Source organism: Accipiter gentilis, chromosome 8, assembly GCF_929443795.1.
Source record: "Accipiter gentilis chromosome 8, bAccGen1.1, whole genome shotgun sequence".
Taxonomy (NCBI): Eukaryota; Metazoa; Chordata; class Aves; order Accipitriformes; family Accipitridae; genus Astur; species Astur gentilis.
The window spans coordinates 4,762,005-4,778,153 of record NC_064887.1 but is presented as its reverse complement, the minus strand read 5'-3'; the positions used below and the strand labels follow the sequence as shown (position 1 = coordinate 4,778,153).

The 16,149-nt window shown below is 38.9% G+C and overlaps 1 protein-coding gene across 8 annotated transcripts in view; it reads left to right on the top strand.

The window, feature by feature from the left end:
- The window catches only part of FGGY (FGGY carbohydrate kinase domain containing), a 327,630-nt gene that overhangs the window by 189,173 nt on the left and 122,308 nt on the right, over window positions 1-16,149 (top strand). For all 8 annotated transcript variants that reach the window (XM_049807620.1, XM_049807621.1, XM_049807619.1 and 5 more), the window contains 3 exons: window positions 3,737-3,949; window positions 5,886-5,997; window positions 7,813-7,964. In XM_049807620.1, coding sequence (XP_049663577.1) covers window positions 3,749-3,949; window positions 5,886-5,997; window positions 7,813-7,964 — 465 coding nt within the window. In that variant the 5' untranslated portion in view covers window positions 3,737-3,748. The remainder of the gene's footprint in view (window positions 1-3,736; window positions 3,950-5,885; window positions 5,998-7,812; window positions 7,965-16,149) is intronic.

Here is a 16,149-nt window from a genome sequence, read left to right as displayed (position 1 = left end):
TGACCTAGAGATGACGGTGCTTTTTGTGGATCCGGTTGACAAGTAGGTGGCATACGAAGTGATTGGTATTCCAGAAAAACCCTTGGCATCAAATTATGTTTTTGCAAGCAGATCAGATCCTGTTGCAGAGATGCTATACTTTGAACAGCCTCAGTAACTTAGTGCTTGTTGTGCTTGAAAAAAGGATTAATATTTACTTTTAGCCTTTCTTCGTAAGATACTGAAATACTGCTTTGTAAATGAAGGTGAGCTTTACTCAGAGAAAGACCAGTTAAAATAGGTTTGTGGTTCTTGTTTTTGGACTTTGTCACTTAACTCTTTCTTAGGTCCACTGATTTACAGAAATAAAATAGTGGATATGCACAGACTGATACGTGCTGCTTGAGCATATAAACAAACTCTGCTTCCTGCGCAGTCACTCACACATGCACATCTTGGTTGCTTAGTAAGGAAAAAAGGAAAGTAAACATTACATGGGCTGATTGGGTTCCAGGTTTCAAATGTTTGTGGGAAGAATCCAGTGCAAAGCCATAATTTTAACTGCTGAGTAGGAGGTACTATGAGCTTAATTCTCTAACATCTGTTAAGCTTGTTCTCTTAAGTAGCAAAAACACATTAATGAGCTAAAATCAAGGCTGCCATACAAGCAAGAGAAATAAAAATTTAGAGTAATATTGTGTATGTGTGAGAAGGAGGCAGGATGTAAAATACTCCTTTTGCTATTTGTATTTTGTGAAAAGCAAGTAAGAAAGATTTGCCTATGTTTAAAAAAAAATAAAAATCTGCTTTGCAGCTTGTGGTTTATTCTCATCTTTTTATGAGTCAGCAGCTGAAGGCAGTGCCAAAATAGGGAAAAACGGGGAAATTTGTGAGATAGTATCAGGAACAGTCTTATGAATTTCTTTATGGTAAAATTTCTTGCAAGTAGCTAGCAGAATCTGCAGCACCTGCAGCCAGCCTTTTAAGCTTTGAGGAGATGGAGTGCAAAATTAAAAAGTGAACATCATCTGTTGAAAAGAATGTCTTAAAACTGCTTTTACAGCCAAGGGCTAAGAGGAAGATGCAGAGTGCTGTAAGTATACCCAGCTGACAGATGCAGTATTAATCACTGATATCAGGAGAATTGTCCTCTCTCTGACAGAGGCATTAGCTTTTGTTGGTCTGACCAGGTCATAGAGCCAGGGCCAAGAAAATAAAGTGAGGTTTCTTGCCAATATTCCTAGGTGTTAGACTCATGGCAGACCATTATTTTTAGCTGATTGCTCATTGCTTGAACAGATGACCTTGCTTAACAAGATTAGTGTGTATTGCACCTGATCTACCGGCCAGAATCAGTATGCTGAAAGAGAGTAGCTAGTACTTCCATCAGTACCGCAATATGCTCTGTATCTTTGATTTTTTTTCTAGTTCCTGATATGGGTAGAAGCTAACAGTCTGTACAGTTTTCTCTAGTGACCCTCCCATGGTGCATGCAGAATGCAGCGTGATAACTGCTTTGGTTTGTACCAGGCTGCCTAGGAGTTTTAGTGATGGACAGAACTCCCTCATGCTAATGCCATCCAAGCAAAGAACAAACAATGGTCCCTGGGCCCCCACAGTGGTAGTCTAATCATGAAATGACAGATTCAGGTAGTACAAAATGATCATATGGGACAGGTTATGGTAACAGATCTCCACAGACTAACCGCATTTCTATGAACCAGTCAAAGGGTAGGATGAGGGGAGGCTGGGTAATTTTCTTTAGCTAAAGTGTTGGCTTATTCTGTTTTAAGTGCAAATTAAACTTTGTCCTAATTCAGCTGTTACACTGATAAGGGACTGATTTTTTTTTTTCTGCCTTTTTTTCACCTGCTACCTCTAACCCTCAGTGATTATAGATTTGTAATAGCCATCAACAGCACTGCTTATAAGCCAACCATAGATGTGAACAGCCACTTAATTGTGCCAACACTATGTTCAAACTGACACCCAAGGAAAGATCTTGACCTGTACTGAAGATGTTTCAGGGAGGAAAAAAAAAAGGCTTGGTTTTCTGTCTTGTAGAAATAAAACAGGTAAAAACCATTGTTTCCAAAGTTGAACACAGTTATGTGGCTATGTGATCAGCTATTATTGCCTGAAGATAGAAAGAGGACTGTCACCGTTTTCTGTTCCACTGCTTTTTCTGTTGCGCTTTTGGTATACTTTGCCACTAAACTCTAGTGTTGCTTTTTTTTTTTTTTTTTTTAAAAAAAAAGGATTCATTTGCAGTGTGAATAATTGTTCTCTACTAAGCAGTATTTTCCAAATCTTTCCCTCTTTGCCTATGTCCCTCCCTCTAACCAACCCATTTTCCATATACAGAAGTAATCCAGGTCACTTCTTCGGGAGAGATGGGCTGGTTTTAAGTAAAGCCATTTTGGTGCTCTGTAAATACTATGTATTCATCAAATTATAATTGATCCATTCATTTTCTGGAAATCAGAAGCTATGTGTCAGCTGAGTTTTGCGTGTTTCAGAGGCTTAACAGATTCATACAACCGCTAAAGTTGGTAGTTGTCTGATGTTTCAAATACTTTGTATCAGCTCTTACTTGGCATTGTCCCAGCTTGATTAAGATGTAAATATTAACTATTAATTAAGAACAAACTGTGAGAAATTGAGTACAGTACGTTTGTCACTGTATTAAATGCCAAATAGTTAAACATAATATAGTGAAATAAGCAACTCGTGAATAATTAAATGAATTAACTTAACCTCACTTTGTTCTTGTAGGTTGTCAGAGAGTAGGCGGAGATTTCCTGAGATGTTCTCATAAGTCAACACGTTTTCAGCAAATTATCTTCTGAATCTTTAAAATTGTGTGGATTGATAGTGGATAGTTCTTTAAAACCTAACTGGTTTGTTTTTCAGGTGGTTTGTTTTTTTGTTTTCTTTGGAGGGCTCAAAATTGGGTAATACATACCAGATTGTCACTTAGCTATTCTAATTATCAGCATCACACCACTTTTTTTTTTTGAGATTCTGCAGAAATTCAGCCTCGCTCACTGTCTCATTCAGCAGTAATACGCCACTCGGTAGCTGGTTGGCTCTATGGGAGGCAGCAGCTCTTGGCTCCTTGTTCCTCTTCAGGTCAGGGTTCAGTGGAGCCAGGCACATCACCCCTTTCACTGTTTCAGGAGTATAATTTTTTTGCATCGAAGCAATGACATATCTGTGGTGGTTCTCACTGTCTTCTCCAGAGGCGAGTCCAACTTACCAGACATGAGCAGCTTCCCCATCTGCCAGAATTCAGGAAAACCCAGGAGTCTCTGGGTTGAAATTTCCCTTCTGTGTAAAGCACCAGCTCCTGATTGCTGCTGAGTTTGGAACTGTACCCCTTCCTTCCCTTTCTGTTGCCTTCTCTCTTTTTCCCTTTATGTAGACATGATACTGTATTACCACAGCTCATTTCCTTGATTGTATGAATGCATGAACTTTATCATAGAGTGCATATTCATACATGCAGATTTACAGTTTGCTTTTCAGGAGCTTCTGTGTCATGCAACTTGCATACAAACATTTGAAGAAAAATGGTACAACTAGTGCAAGACTTGAAAACTCAAATTAATGAAAAAATGCCAAGTGAAGACTTGCTGCAAAGAAGAGTTATCAAGCAAAGTGCCTGTACAGCATCTCTCCTGTCCTGTTCAGCACAGTTTTACATCGTCAGTCATTTTATCTGGTTTTAACCCCTTTTTTTGTTTTTCCCCAACAGGTTTTATTAAAAATGGACAGTAAGAAGCAGACTCCAGTAAAATACTATGTTGGAATTGATGTTGGGTCAGCAAGTGTTCGCGCAGCTTTGGTAGATGGTTTTGGGACAGTAGTGGCACATGCAGATCAGCCAATCCAAATTTGGGAGCCCCAACCAGACCACTACGAGCAATCCTCTGCAGACATATGGGCTGCTTGTTGCTCAGTCACAAAGGTATGTGAAGGAAAAGAAAACAAAGGAGATAACGTGTTGCAGGTAGCTCTTCAAGTTTTGAAAGTTTAAGGTCTTCCAGTCACTGGCCTTTAACATTCAGTTCTGTGCATGCTGTATTACTGTGTAACTTGTAACCATCCTTGTGTATTAAAGGCACCTTGAGGATATGGCTGACGTAGTCTCACAAGGTCTGTTATATAGGTGAGGAGCTGAAGGCCAGAGTGAAAGAAGCTTGTGCTATACCTGAAAGTAGAATGAAAGGCCTTCCTTTCTGCTGTTGGCTCAGGGGGAGGACTTACCCACTGCCTTTAGGATTCACATCTGTGGGTTTTGATTCACTGGTGTATATTCTAGCCATGAGGCAGCTCTTTGAGGAGTCAAGGTCACTCAGAAACTGGTAATGCATATATTTAAAGATGTGCATTGTGCTGCACTGGAGTCACAAAGGAGCATTTATTGTAGTGAAATTGTAATCTGTTTTGTGGATGGTGCCTAACATAATGTCTGTTGCCTGTCATCCTCATTATCAGAGGATCCAGTATTATAAGACCAAAATAAATTACATACATTTGTGGATAGTATCAAGCATAAAACCAGACTGAAATAAAACTTACTATAAGGGAAAATTTGTACCATCTGATCCAAGGATCTGCCTGGACATGCTGGTGGTAAAAGTAAATTAGTGACCTTGCTTGGCAGTGCACGTGCAGGCTATTTCATCTTTCTTAATAAAGCCCCAGCCTGCTATACTCTTAAGGTTGGCTTTTTAAATATTCATGATATGCTTGGTAATTTGCAGATGGACAGTTCACCCATTCTCTTGTTATTGATCAGCCTTTTCAAACATTAATGAGCTTGGCTCTGCAGAAATGCCCTGAGATGAAGGAGACGAGGTGAGGGGGAATGAAGGAAAAGAAGGGAGTGACAGGAGTGATAAGGAGGAACAGCTTGATGTAAAAGTGGAACAAGTCTTTTATTCTGTTTATTTGATTTTTCTCTTTGTGAATTGCTTTGTTCTTGCTCTGGACCTCTTTAAATACAATCTCTTATATGTCAGCAATAAAAATGGTCTCTGAAACTATAGCTTTACAGACCCGGTAAGAGACTGGCACTGTAGCAAGTCTAGTGAAAGTCTTTCGTTATAGTACTAATTAAAATAATGATATTTTTATTGTTACTGAGAAGTGGCAATTTATTCTTGCATTACATTTTAGGTGTCTTGCAACCTCACTTGGCACTTAATCCATGTGGGTGGGTTTTTGGTTGTTTTTTTTTCCCGTGCTGCTGGAAGCCATGAAGTTCTGACCTTTTGGGGTGGTGATTTTTTTTTGGAAAATCTTCCAAAAAATATGCTGTCCAAACTCTTCGTAGCAGAGCTTTTGAAAAGGTGTGCATTGCAGAGGTATTATCACTGCTACAGGTTTTGACCAACGTTATTTCTGGGACTCTGCACTATTGCAAGACAAAAAGCTGTGGCATAATATTACCAAAGCAATTCTAGATTGTTGCTTCCACAGGTGGGAACTGTATGAAGTAACTGATGGAAACACTTGGCCCTAATCCTGTGTCCATGTTTCACATGCAGCTCAACTGCAGACTTTTTTAGAGAAGAGAAAATTAGCATTGCTAGTTTTCTGCTGCCTTTATTTTCTGATATTTTTGTGGTTCCTGCTTTTATCCAGTACTGTGGTTAGTAAGATTAAAAAGCTATTAATGAACTTTCCATGGGCCTTTGAATTCAGTTTTGAAAGCCAAAGAATTTTTGGTAATTTGGTGTATTTTTGATTAGAGGTGTTAAAGAATACTGAATCTCAAAAATTTCAGAGTTTGAGCTTGCATTTCTAACTTGTAACTCATTTTCTCTACTCACTAGTTCACCTGGTACCTGCATATATGTTGATATATTTGTATTCACCTGTGTTTTGTATATTTGCAGAAAGTAGTCTGTGGAGTAGATGCTAGCCAGATTCGAGGGGTTGGTTTTGATGCTACATGTTCCCTTGTTGTTGTGGATAAACAGTTCCAACCTCTGGCAGTCAACTGTGAAGGTAGGACTTCAGCACAAAAATTGGTTTTACTATGCATGTTTTGCCACTGATGTGAGCGAATTTACAATTTCATCCAAATGCCAAGTTACGGGGCTGACTCTTGGAGATGTAGATGATAGAAAACCTTTTTTTACAAGACTATTTTTTTTCTGGTTTTACTGTTTTAATTCTACTGCAAAATTAAATTTGCGTTGAGAAGTAATTACTGTTTGCCTAAATGTTTGGCATCCTAAGATCAAATTCAGTCATCTTGGCTCAGAGAGACTACTTCTTAGAGAAATCTATGCTCATTTTTCTTTTCTGCATGTTTTCTCCTCCTACAGACTTTACTAATCATGGCTTTCATAATGTGTATAAATGCCCATCCACACTGGCTAAAGGAATGATAAAAATGTTAGTGTTATTATAGTCTTAACTGCTCACTGTGTTGTGGAGCTGCAGGCAAGAGGTTCAACTTCTGTATTTTATTATACTGGTGTTCTGTCTTTGTCTAGGACAGTGCTAAACTTCGGAAACAGTCTGACCTTTTCCTAAAAAATTTAAATTTTTTTTATTAGCTTTTGAGTAGATGATTCAGAAGACGCAAGAAAAGTCTGTGATGCACTTTTTTTCAGTGAATCCCATTTAAGATGATGTGTGTGCTAAATCAGTAGTTACAGAGCCGTAATCACAATTCTGTGTATGTTCCCTTTCTGTTCTCAGATGTATTTGTCATCTCTTCCTATCCTTCTCAAAAAAACAGCTTTGCCCCTGAAATGTCCTTTGCTAATTTAGATGAGATTATTTATTTTTCAGTTTGAGAGTCTCATACAGTCTGTTCAGTGCCTAATTATGTCTGGGGCTGTTTTGGTCTATTGAGTCAAATTCAGTTCTCGTTTTTAATTCTCTGATATCCCCAAGAACTTTGAGTTTACACAGTGATGGTGTTAAGTAAAAAGACAAGAATGCACTGAATACTGTCACACTGATATGGGCATGCAATGGTGTGGTTTCAGGCAGTCTGATGGTTCTAAGTTGTATTTCAATCCATATTAGAAATATTGGTGTGCCTCATACTTCTGCCTTGTCTTGGAGTATGTTTTCAAGATTATGCATGAGTGGCTGTGTCATGAAGTTGAGTGGGCAGTGTGCTTAGCAAGAGAGGAATCTGAAGTGTCATCTGGATTACCATTCCACCTGTCTAGCAGGTCCTCTGTAGGTTAATTTTGATAAAAAGTGTTCTTTGCTTCTTGTTCTCATGTGTTATGCAGACTTGCCAAATGCTTCTTCCTTCTACATCCAAAATAAAAGCATTTCAGCAAATTACTCCCCTGAAACTATTTCTGAAAGGAATTAAGGTAGTTCTTCTCATAACATTAGAAAAGGAAAGAGAATCCCTGTAAATAGCTAGCTAGCTGACTACCTGAGTTAATTTCAGCTTATAACGTAATTGCTCAGGTTTTGTCACATTTTTAGTTCTTAGTCACCAAAATGCTTCTTCATATTTTTAACTAGTTATGTGTACTTTGTCAAGAAGTTTGGGTTCTTTGAGTGAAATATAGTCTTCTATGAGAGCATGGCGTTTCAAAGTTCTTGGGTGCTCACAAGCCTGATTGGTTTCAGTCAGTGTTCTCAGTGCTCAGCATGTCTTAAAGTTGGCTCAGAGGGCTAGAATTCTATCTTTAGATATCTACTGTGTATTATTAACACAAATAAAATTTGAGCTTTCTATGTAGAAGTGGAAGTGTGAGGTAGCTTAGAGTCTAGTAACTTAGTACTGAGGTGGGGTTAAACCAGACCTAAAATAATCTTGTTCTTTTTCTTTTTTCCCTGAAGGACAAAACTATAGGAATGTTATTATGTGGATGGACCATCGTGCAGTCAGTCAAGTTGAGCGCATCAATGCAACGCAACACAGGGTTTTGAGCTATGTAGGGGGAGTGATGTCTGTGGAAATGCAGCCACCTAAATTGCTGTGGCTAAAGGAAGTGAGTACATCTAAGACACTGGTGCATTTTTACTAACGATTAATGCCCTTTGTTCATTTCTGAGAAGGAAATATCTAAACCAGAAGTCTTCAGCCTTAGTGTTGAACCCAAAGGTCTGCAAAGTAAGGCCAGCCTTAAGTTGCGATGAAAATGTTTGAGGTTTTTTTTTCCTCTCAATTATTTAAAAATATCTTTGATTTTATTGAGATTTAGTGTTTCCTGATTGAAAGATTTCGTATGCCTTTCTTATCTAATTTTAAGGCTAGATATACATACAAATTATGGTAATGAATGAGTCGTCGAAGTATCCTAGGATTTAGTAATGGAGGCGTATTTCCTGCTCCCAACTACTGTAGCTGGGTGTGCTTAGAGGGGTGTAAGTACTACTTCTGGGATGGATTTATAGCAATTTGAAAACAGCACCATCTCGACACTGTGTATCCTGGCCAGAGGTACTGCCTTTGAGTCATTGCATCCAACAGTGAGGGGATGTGCGATGTCTTTGGTTGCTAGTAGAGAAACTCTTCAGTTAGAGCTTCAGTTTAGTTCTGTCCCATCTGTAGGAAGCAGACATCTGTAGAGGGAAGGTGCTCTGTTCATAATGTGGAAGTCTGCCTCTGTCTCTTGTGTTTAAATTTTGTGTGTACCAATGACATATGGCCTTTTAATAATAGCTGTCAGATAAAAGGAGAAATACTTGCCACTTGAATTTTTTGTAACCTCCTCCAATCTGGCTTTTACATTTGGTCTCAATGATGCTTGCTGTCAATTTAACACAGCCCAAATGTAAATTACTTGCTGCCAGTTTCAAGCAGCTAAAGTCTCCTGTCTCTACAAACATGAAGTAACAAGGTGCAGATTGGGGAAAGTCAAATGAATTAACTGGTAGAAGCAGGTACTGACAGATTAATGACAATAGAGGGTGATTAATGACAATAGAGGTTAATTAATGTTGTTTGTAGATGCTATACTGAAAAACGAATATCCGCCTACTAGTTCTTTCCTTCTTGAGCTATGAGTATCATATGTCAGTCATCAATAATAAAAAGTAAGCTGTAAAAACCTTAAATGAATCCATTGTGTTTGAAACATTTTTATATTGCAAGGTCTGGAATATCAGTACCTGACTGATCAGAAGAGGCCAGATTATGGGGGGGTCTCCAAATGGGGTCACCCAGAAATGTAAGTCTATGCTGTGGCCTCAAAGTCTTCTGATGTAATTGGTGTAGTATAAAGGGAGAGCAAGTATTGCAGGGCTTGTTCCTTCCATGACCAAATGGGTAGGAAATAGAATTCACCTTACCCTACATGCCAGCCAGTAGCAGAGATTGCTTGGCAGAAGGGCATTACAGGACAGGGCTTGCTCATATGTCCCCTTTGAGCTCCTGACGTACCAGGTGAAGATTATTATCCTTAAGAGAGGGTTTTTTTACCTCAGTATCTGCTTGCTGAGCTGCTCACATGACAGTTCCTGCATCCTGAGTGGACTAGCAAAGACAAATTGTTAAACTGCTTAAGCTTACCCTGCTTAACTCGGGCACCTTAAGCAACATCTTACAGTAGCACCTCAGCTAGCTTATGAGAAGGAACAATAACATTTATTATGGAGTCAGTTGTAATCAGCTGAGGTATGGCCATGTAGTGTTAAACTTTCTAGCTTCGGAGAGGTATGTGATGAAGTCTTTGCTTACTGCTTCTATACTTACTGCAAAGTAGGAGGGTGAAAGGAATTGTATGAGAGTGATGGTTTATTTTCAGTGCCCATCACAGTAACGTGCCTCTGTATTACATAACTTTTAGGGCTAGCAGCAAAGGTTCACGTTAGCCTCCGATAGCTAAAATTCAGCCTCACATAAGGCAAGTGTTCTCACTTTTTGCCAAGGAAGGCAAATTTTACAGTAACTTTAAATGTCAGGATCTTCAAATGTGAGCTATAACACCAGTTTGCACATACATTGTTACTCTGTGGAGTGTCTTCAAGTGGTCTACAAATAATAAAATACTTAAGTCTCCTCAGATTCTTTGTTATTAATATTTTGTAGATGGATAAATGATGACCCAGGCATTAAAGGCATGGTCAGGAAAACTACTTAAGAAATGGTACTTAATGTTTCCTTCATCTTTTTTGAGTTGTATCATGTTTCTTTTCTGTATTTAGTCTATTTCCCTCCTGCTAATACTGTGCAGTTCCCAGTGGTGTGGTAGAGTGATAGTTTGATCTAGTTCATACACCGCAAGGAAAAAAATATTCTATTCTGACTGCAGGATTATTTCTTAAGCTAGTGATAATGCACAAGCTGGCAAAAAGGAAGTTTGGTTTTCACATCCCTTGGGAGAGTCACAAGATTAGCAGGCAGAAAGATTTTATTTTTATTTTATCCTTTTTAACTGAGAATATCTGAAGGCTTTGCGAAGTTGAAACTGGAATTCCCACTGTGCTTCTATTTAATTGTGACAACTGGTATTCAGAAAACAACTGCACTGTACCTGGTTTGCGCAGGCTACACGTTGAGGCAGTTGGCTAGATGGGAACTTCATGGGCATAAAATTAGGCTGTTTTAAAAATGTGGCCCTCGGTGTTGCTGAGAAGGCCAAAATGGGATCATTATGAGCACTGAAAGTTAGGGCTGAGCTGTCTTGGCAGAATTGTGTGGGGTAGTTTTACATAGTGTCTGCCCACACTGTGTGTCTGGCTGTGATCATGGCCTTTGATCTGTCCAGCTTTCCTGACTACTAAATGTCACCAAATATGCTACCAGCAAGATTTCTTTAAAGTATCATAGATCTGAGTAGTTTGCCTTACTTAATTCCTCACTTCTGCTTATGTTTTCTATATCATATGTGAAATAACCTTTCCTACCGAGCTACTGCTTGCTCCCGTGAGCAGTGCAGTCTCAGGAGCTGCTTTAAAATAAGATCCCTCTCAAAGCATCCCAAAAGTCTGTTGCTGTATTGTAAAACACCTTCGCAGAATTTTCTGCCAACCTCTGCAAATATATACAGTTGGTTCAGGTTTTTTCTAAAAACAATCCAGTATTTCTAGAACTATTTCGAGCCATATGACTGCAAGTGGTGCAGCCTGCTGCTTGATGTGTAACTGCATTGGGTCGGGCCAGAAATCCATTTGACTCATTATTTATCTGATTAGTAGTGAGTTTTTTGCTCTATGAATTTAGCTAATCTTTTCTGAACCCACAGGCGCTTTTTGCACCTGCTGTGTCCTGTGGTAATCAGTTCCACCATTTAACTGTACTTTGTTTGAACAGGTTGGGTTTTTTTCTGAAACAAGCTCCTAAAATCTCATTTGCCTTTTAGTTCTTGAAGTGTATAAGACAGTGAACTTTATCACTCCCCAGTAAACGTCTCCATGCCATGAACCATAGGGATGTGTTTTTTTCTTTCCTTCTTTATTAATTTCTTAATATTCTTCCTTAGTGTTGTCATATATCTGACAGTATCCCAGGAACTTAAGGCAAACAGTGGATTGGGCTTGTTCTCCTATGACTGGCCATGATCAAAACTGGCTAAACCAAGGTGTATCCAGAAGCTACTTTGTGCCTTAGTCCCTTTGGTAGGCATTGTGTTTCTGGAAAGTTTTTGATCAGAAAGCTTGACATGGCTATAACACATAAAACACATGGATGTTTATAAGCAAAACAAAACAGAAACCACAGCCATACACTTTGTACAGTCATGCTCCAGGTCAGCAGGTACACCCTGATATATGAAGATTTACTGTTGACTTTTGCCTTAAGTCCCTGCAACTTTTGAACTCCCCAGGAATTTAATGTTTCTGCTATTAAATGTTTTTTTGCTGTTTTCTCCCTGTATATCTTTGCATGGGATTGGTGCTGTGCGCATTCCATGTCGGCTTGCATTGATCTAGGTTTTGAAGGGAGGGTGCAGTGGGGAAAATAACTGCTTTATATCTGAAGTTATAAAATAACCTGGTAATAATAATTAAGAACAATTTATAAATCCATTGAAGTAACCAGCAGAGTTAACTTTTGTGTCACTAGGAAAATGTTTGATACTTTTCTTTTAATTAAACCTCATGTATTTGTAACAATAAACAGCATATAATTGGAAGAACCTTAAAATTAGTCCTGATTATGAATGTTCCTTTAAGTGGATCTTCAGTTCTTTGGAACTCTTAATATTGTTTTCTTGAGCTTCAAAGTTTATTTAGGCTGGCATAAATATAAATGTTTCTTTTTTGAGTTTATTGCCTGACTGATAAATATTCAAGATTTCCCTCGACTTGTCCATGTTCTATATTCCATGGATTCAGTCATATAAAACTGCAGTCTTGCTAATACAAGGTAAGTTGCACAAATGTGACTGTAAACTAATTAGTTTGTTAAGAGTCGTTTAGGAGACTAGTGATTTAGGAGACTAACTAGATGCACTTTTGGAAGTTATTTAAGGTATTGATACTAAATGACCCTTTGGACTGTTGTTATACCTGTAGGTTAATTGTGTGTACATTGTCATCAAAGCCTCTCTCTCCCTTTCCATGATGTTAACCCAACTATGGAAAGCCATATTAGGCTTTTAGCCATATCAGTTTTTTCCATGGACTCTCCAAACTGTGGTATCTGAAAACTTCACCTCTGTGATGAAGGGTCTGGCATAGGTCAATTCAGCAGTATTGATAAGTTTTGAGTGATTAGGCTGTCTCTCAAAGAAAGGAATCAAATTTCTATTACTTGAAGAATTTTCATCTAAGCAATTAAAAGTATTACTAAACAATATGACTTTGCAAATTTACCCTGAATTGGTTGGAAGTAATGAAGAGGGAGGAGAAGGAGGAGAGAACTAAGGTGACCTAACTGTGCTTTTCCATTTCCATCATCTTGTTACTAGAATTGAAGTTGAATATGACCTCACTCACTGTGAGGAATCAGCTGACATCATTTTACGAGAAGTAGATACTGGTCCTTATCTCTTGTGGCTTTCTTGTTACACTTGTTTTTATTTGCAGAGGGATGTTGCATCTTTTCTTCAAAGTCAGAAGTTACTCTCATCTGCTTCTTTTTGACTTCCTTTTCCATATGATCAGAGGGCTGGAGCACCTCTCCTATGAAGATGGGCTGAGAGAGTTGGGCTTGTTCAGCCTGGAGAAGAGAAGGCTCCGGGGAGACCTTAGAGCGGCCTTCCAGTACCTAAAGGGGGCCTACAACAAAGCCAGAGAGAGACGTTTTTACACGGGCATGTAGTGATAGGATAAGGGGTAATGGCTTTGAACTGAAAGAGGGTAGATTTAGATCAGATGCAAGGACGAAGTTCTTCACTGTGAGGGTGGTGAGGCACTGGAGCAGATTGTCTAGAGAGGTTGTGGCTGCCCCATCCCTGGAAGTGTTCAAGGCCAGGTTGGATGGGGCTTTGAGCAACCTGGTCCAGTGGAAGGTGTTCCTGCCCATGGCGGGGGAGTTGGAACCAGATGATCTTTAAGGTCCCTTCCAACCCAATCCATTCTATGATAATGCTTTCTCTGTAACATTTAATCTCCTTATGTTCCCACTATACACAGAATAGAGATTTAAATAGAGACTTCAGGGTGTATTCTGTTCTTCCAACTCTTCATCTCCATTTCATTTTGGTTTTGAATTAAGAAACTAAACTCTGAAGGCCATAATAGGCCTTTTGAGATCTTTTGTTTGAATTGTTATTGGCTTACATTCAGTTTAGTTTGATTGCTGCTGAATCATTTTACCCTCTGGCGCCTAGTGGTTAGTCTACATGAAATTAATTGGGTGGCCTTGATGTTTGTGATTGCAGATAGGTGTTCATATGACAAAACCATCACTGCCAGTGGAGTTTGCATCTTGGGACAGCTGTTTGCAGTAAACTATCAACCAAATGCAGCTACTGTATAGCCTATGGGGCAGTCTTGTTAAAGTGTACACATCTGTGGTCCACTTACGAGGAGCATTGTATTTCTCTGCCTGTGTGGACCATGTGTGGTGATAAAGAGAGTCCAGTGTCAAATCTGTAATGTAAAACAAATTGAATATATGGGGTTTTTAAAAAGCTAATGTCTGTGAATACATTAGTCACATATGACTTTTGAATGGTCAGCTGAATGAAGAATGTCAACTGTAGATGAAGTTGAACTAAAGGATCATGATCTTTTCACAAATATTTAGAAACTAGCTGAAAGATAATTCTGACAGTCTTCCGGAAGTCAACAAGCTAAGTTTGAATGTAAACTTCACTGGAAAGTGAAGTAGTCCCTGGTTACTGGGTCTTTCAAAATAACCAATTAAATTCACTCCTCTTGCTGTTATTTCCTTAGATTTCTTCATTGTTTAGAATTATCTTGCAAAACATTATTGCAATAGTTCTTTACTTTGGTAGTTGCAGGTACATTTTTTGCAGCTTTGCTAAGCAGGTTGTGCCGTTTTGTTGACTTTGGCTAAAGAAATTGGATGTTCACTGCCTGAACGAGCGTGTAGATAGTTCTGGTGGGTAGATGTATGCATATGAACTGAAAATGTCGGTACCTACTCCTTCACTTGGAAATGGTTTTGTTGCAAATGTATATCAGTACATGACTATACAGATCTCACAGCAGTGAGACCATAGCTTAAACAGAGCAATAGAACAACTGCAGTGAAGGTTTGTCCAGCTCTAGAATTGGCCTGTTAGTGTTTTTTTTTCCCCAGAGGTAGCAGAAGGAAAAATCTTGTTTACTAATTTCTGGCTGGATATTTTATTGTAGCTTATGCCAAAACAAAAGGATGCTTGTTATGTTTTCCTCATACTAATGACATTACAAATCAGCTATTTCTAAAAAATACTAATCCCATTAAATCAGAGATGGCTGTAGCTTATTCTAAATGGGTGGGGGATGTTGGACTGGGAGTAGGTATTTGTTTGATAACTGTCTCCAAATGAAATGAAGTCTTCCTATACTGTGCTTTCATAACTCTGTTCTTAATATGGTGTATAAGAGCAAAGAAGAGCCTCCCTTCAGCAAAAAAATGACTTCACAGAGTGACTGGCTAGCATATAATTTCTCTGCAATTAATAACTAAAATCAATAGGTTTTGAGTAATTTTATTTCTCTTTTTTTTTTTTTCCTGGCACAGTGGTCAGTGATCTTTCTCTATGTTACATTTCACATCTTCAGTTACAGCTCCTGTTTTATGCATCGTTGTTCTTCTTTCTGTACACCTGTGACTTGAAGCTACCAATGGGATAATTTGCAGAAACTATTAAAACATCTTTTTCCCTGGCTGTGGAGGGAAGAATAGTGGATGTACTGGCATTAGCTTGGCAGCAGCTTTTGTTGATGCATGTCTTCTCCGTTGCTTGCTGCCTTTGCAGCTGGCTTTTTGTTTTGTTGAATGTGACTGAATATTTTTCCATTAAAATAAATAATAAATTCCATATTAAGTGAGAATGAGTCCAAGCTACTGAGTTTGGAACTGAACTCTTGATTAGAATTGTTTATAAATGCTTTAACAGCTCTGTGTTACCAACATCCATACATAGTGCAGACATGTATGCCTAAGTTGTACTTCGGACTATTGAGTTTGGCTTTTAGTTGCAGCTGCTAATCAAGCAGAAGTACCATTTGAAAAAAAAAGGATCAATAGCTGGGAGATTTGAAATACCGACACCTCTAAGTACAGCCTCCTTAGTCTGTCTTCCAGCCGTATCTCTCCACTCCATCGCAGTGTGATGAGTCTTATGACATGCATGCAGACTGTCCTTCTTGCCCTGTTACAGCTTCTGCCAGCTCAGCCTTTAATGTGCCTGGTCTGTTCCTCTGTAGCCCTTTCAGACATGGACTCTGATGCTTGCCTGAGTTGTGGTGCTATGCTCAGGGTGCCCTTAGGGATTTGAAAATACCTGCATGTGTCTAAGACATAGTGTCTTGGTGGTAGAGAGTGTGTTGCAGCAAGGCAGTTTTCTCCGCCTTCAGCGGTAGCTTCACTCTAAGAGGTTACTTTCCAAGCCCTACCCCACCCCGCCCCAGTTCTAGCCTCAAGATGAGTCTGATAATACAGTTAGTTAATTTTTTGCAAATTAAGAGTTGCAAAATTGATCAGTTTGCTGTCTTGGCTCTGGCAAGGATAGAATTTCTGCTCAGAGCCTATCCTGGGTATCTCAGAATAGCTCTGTTGCATGGCTTGGCATCTGATCTGAAGTGTGGGAGATCCAAGTTCTAAGTCCT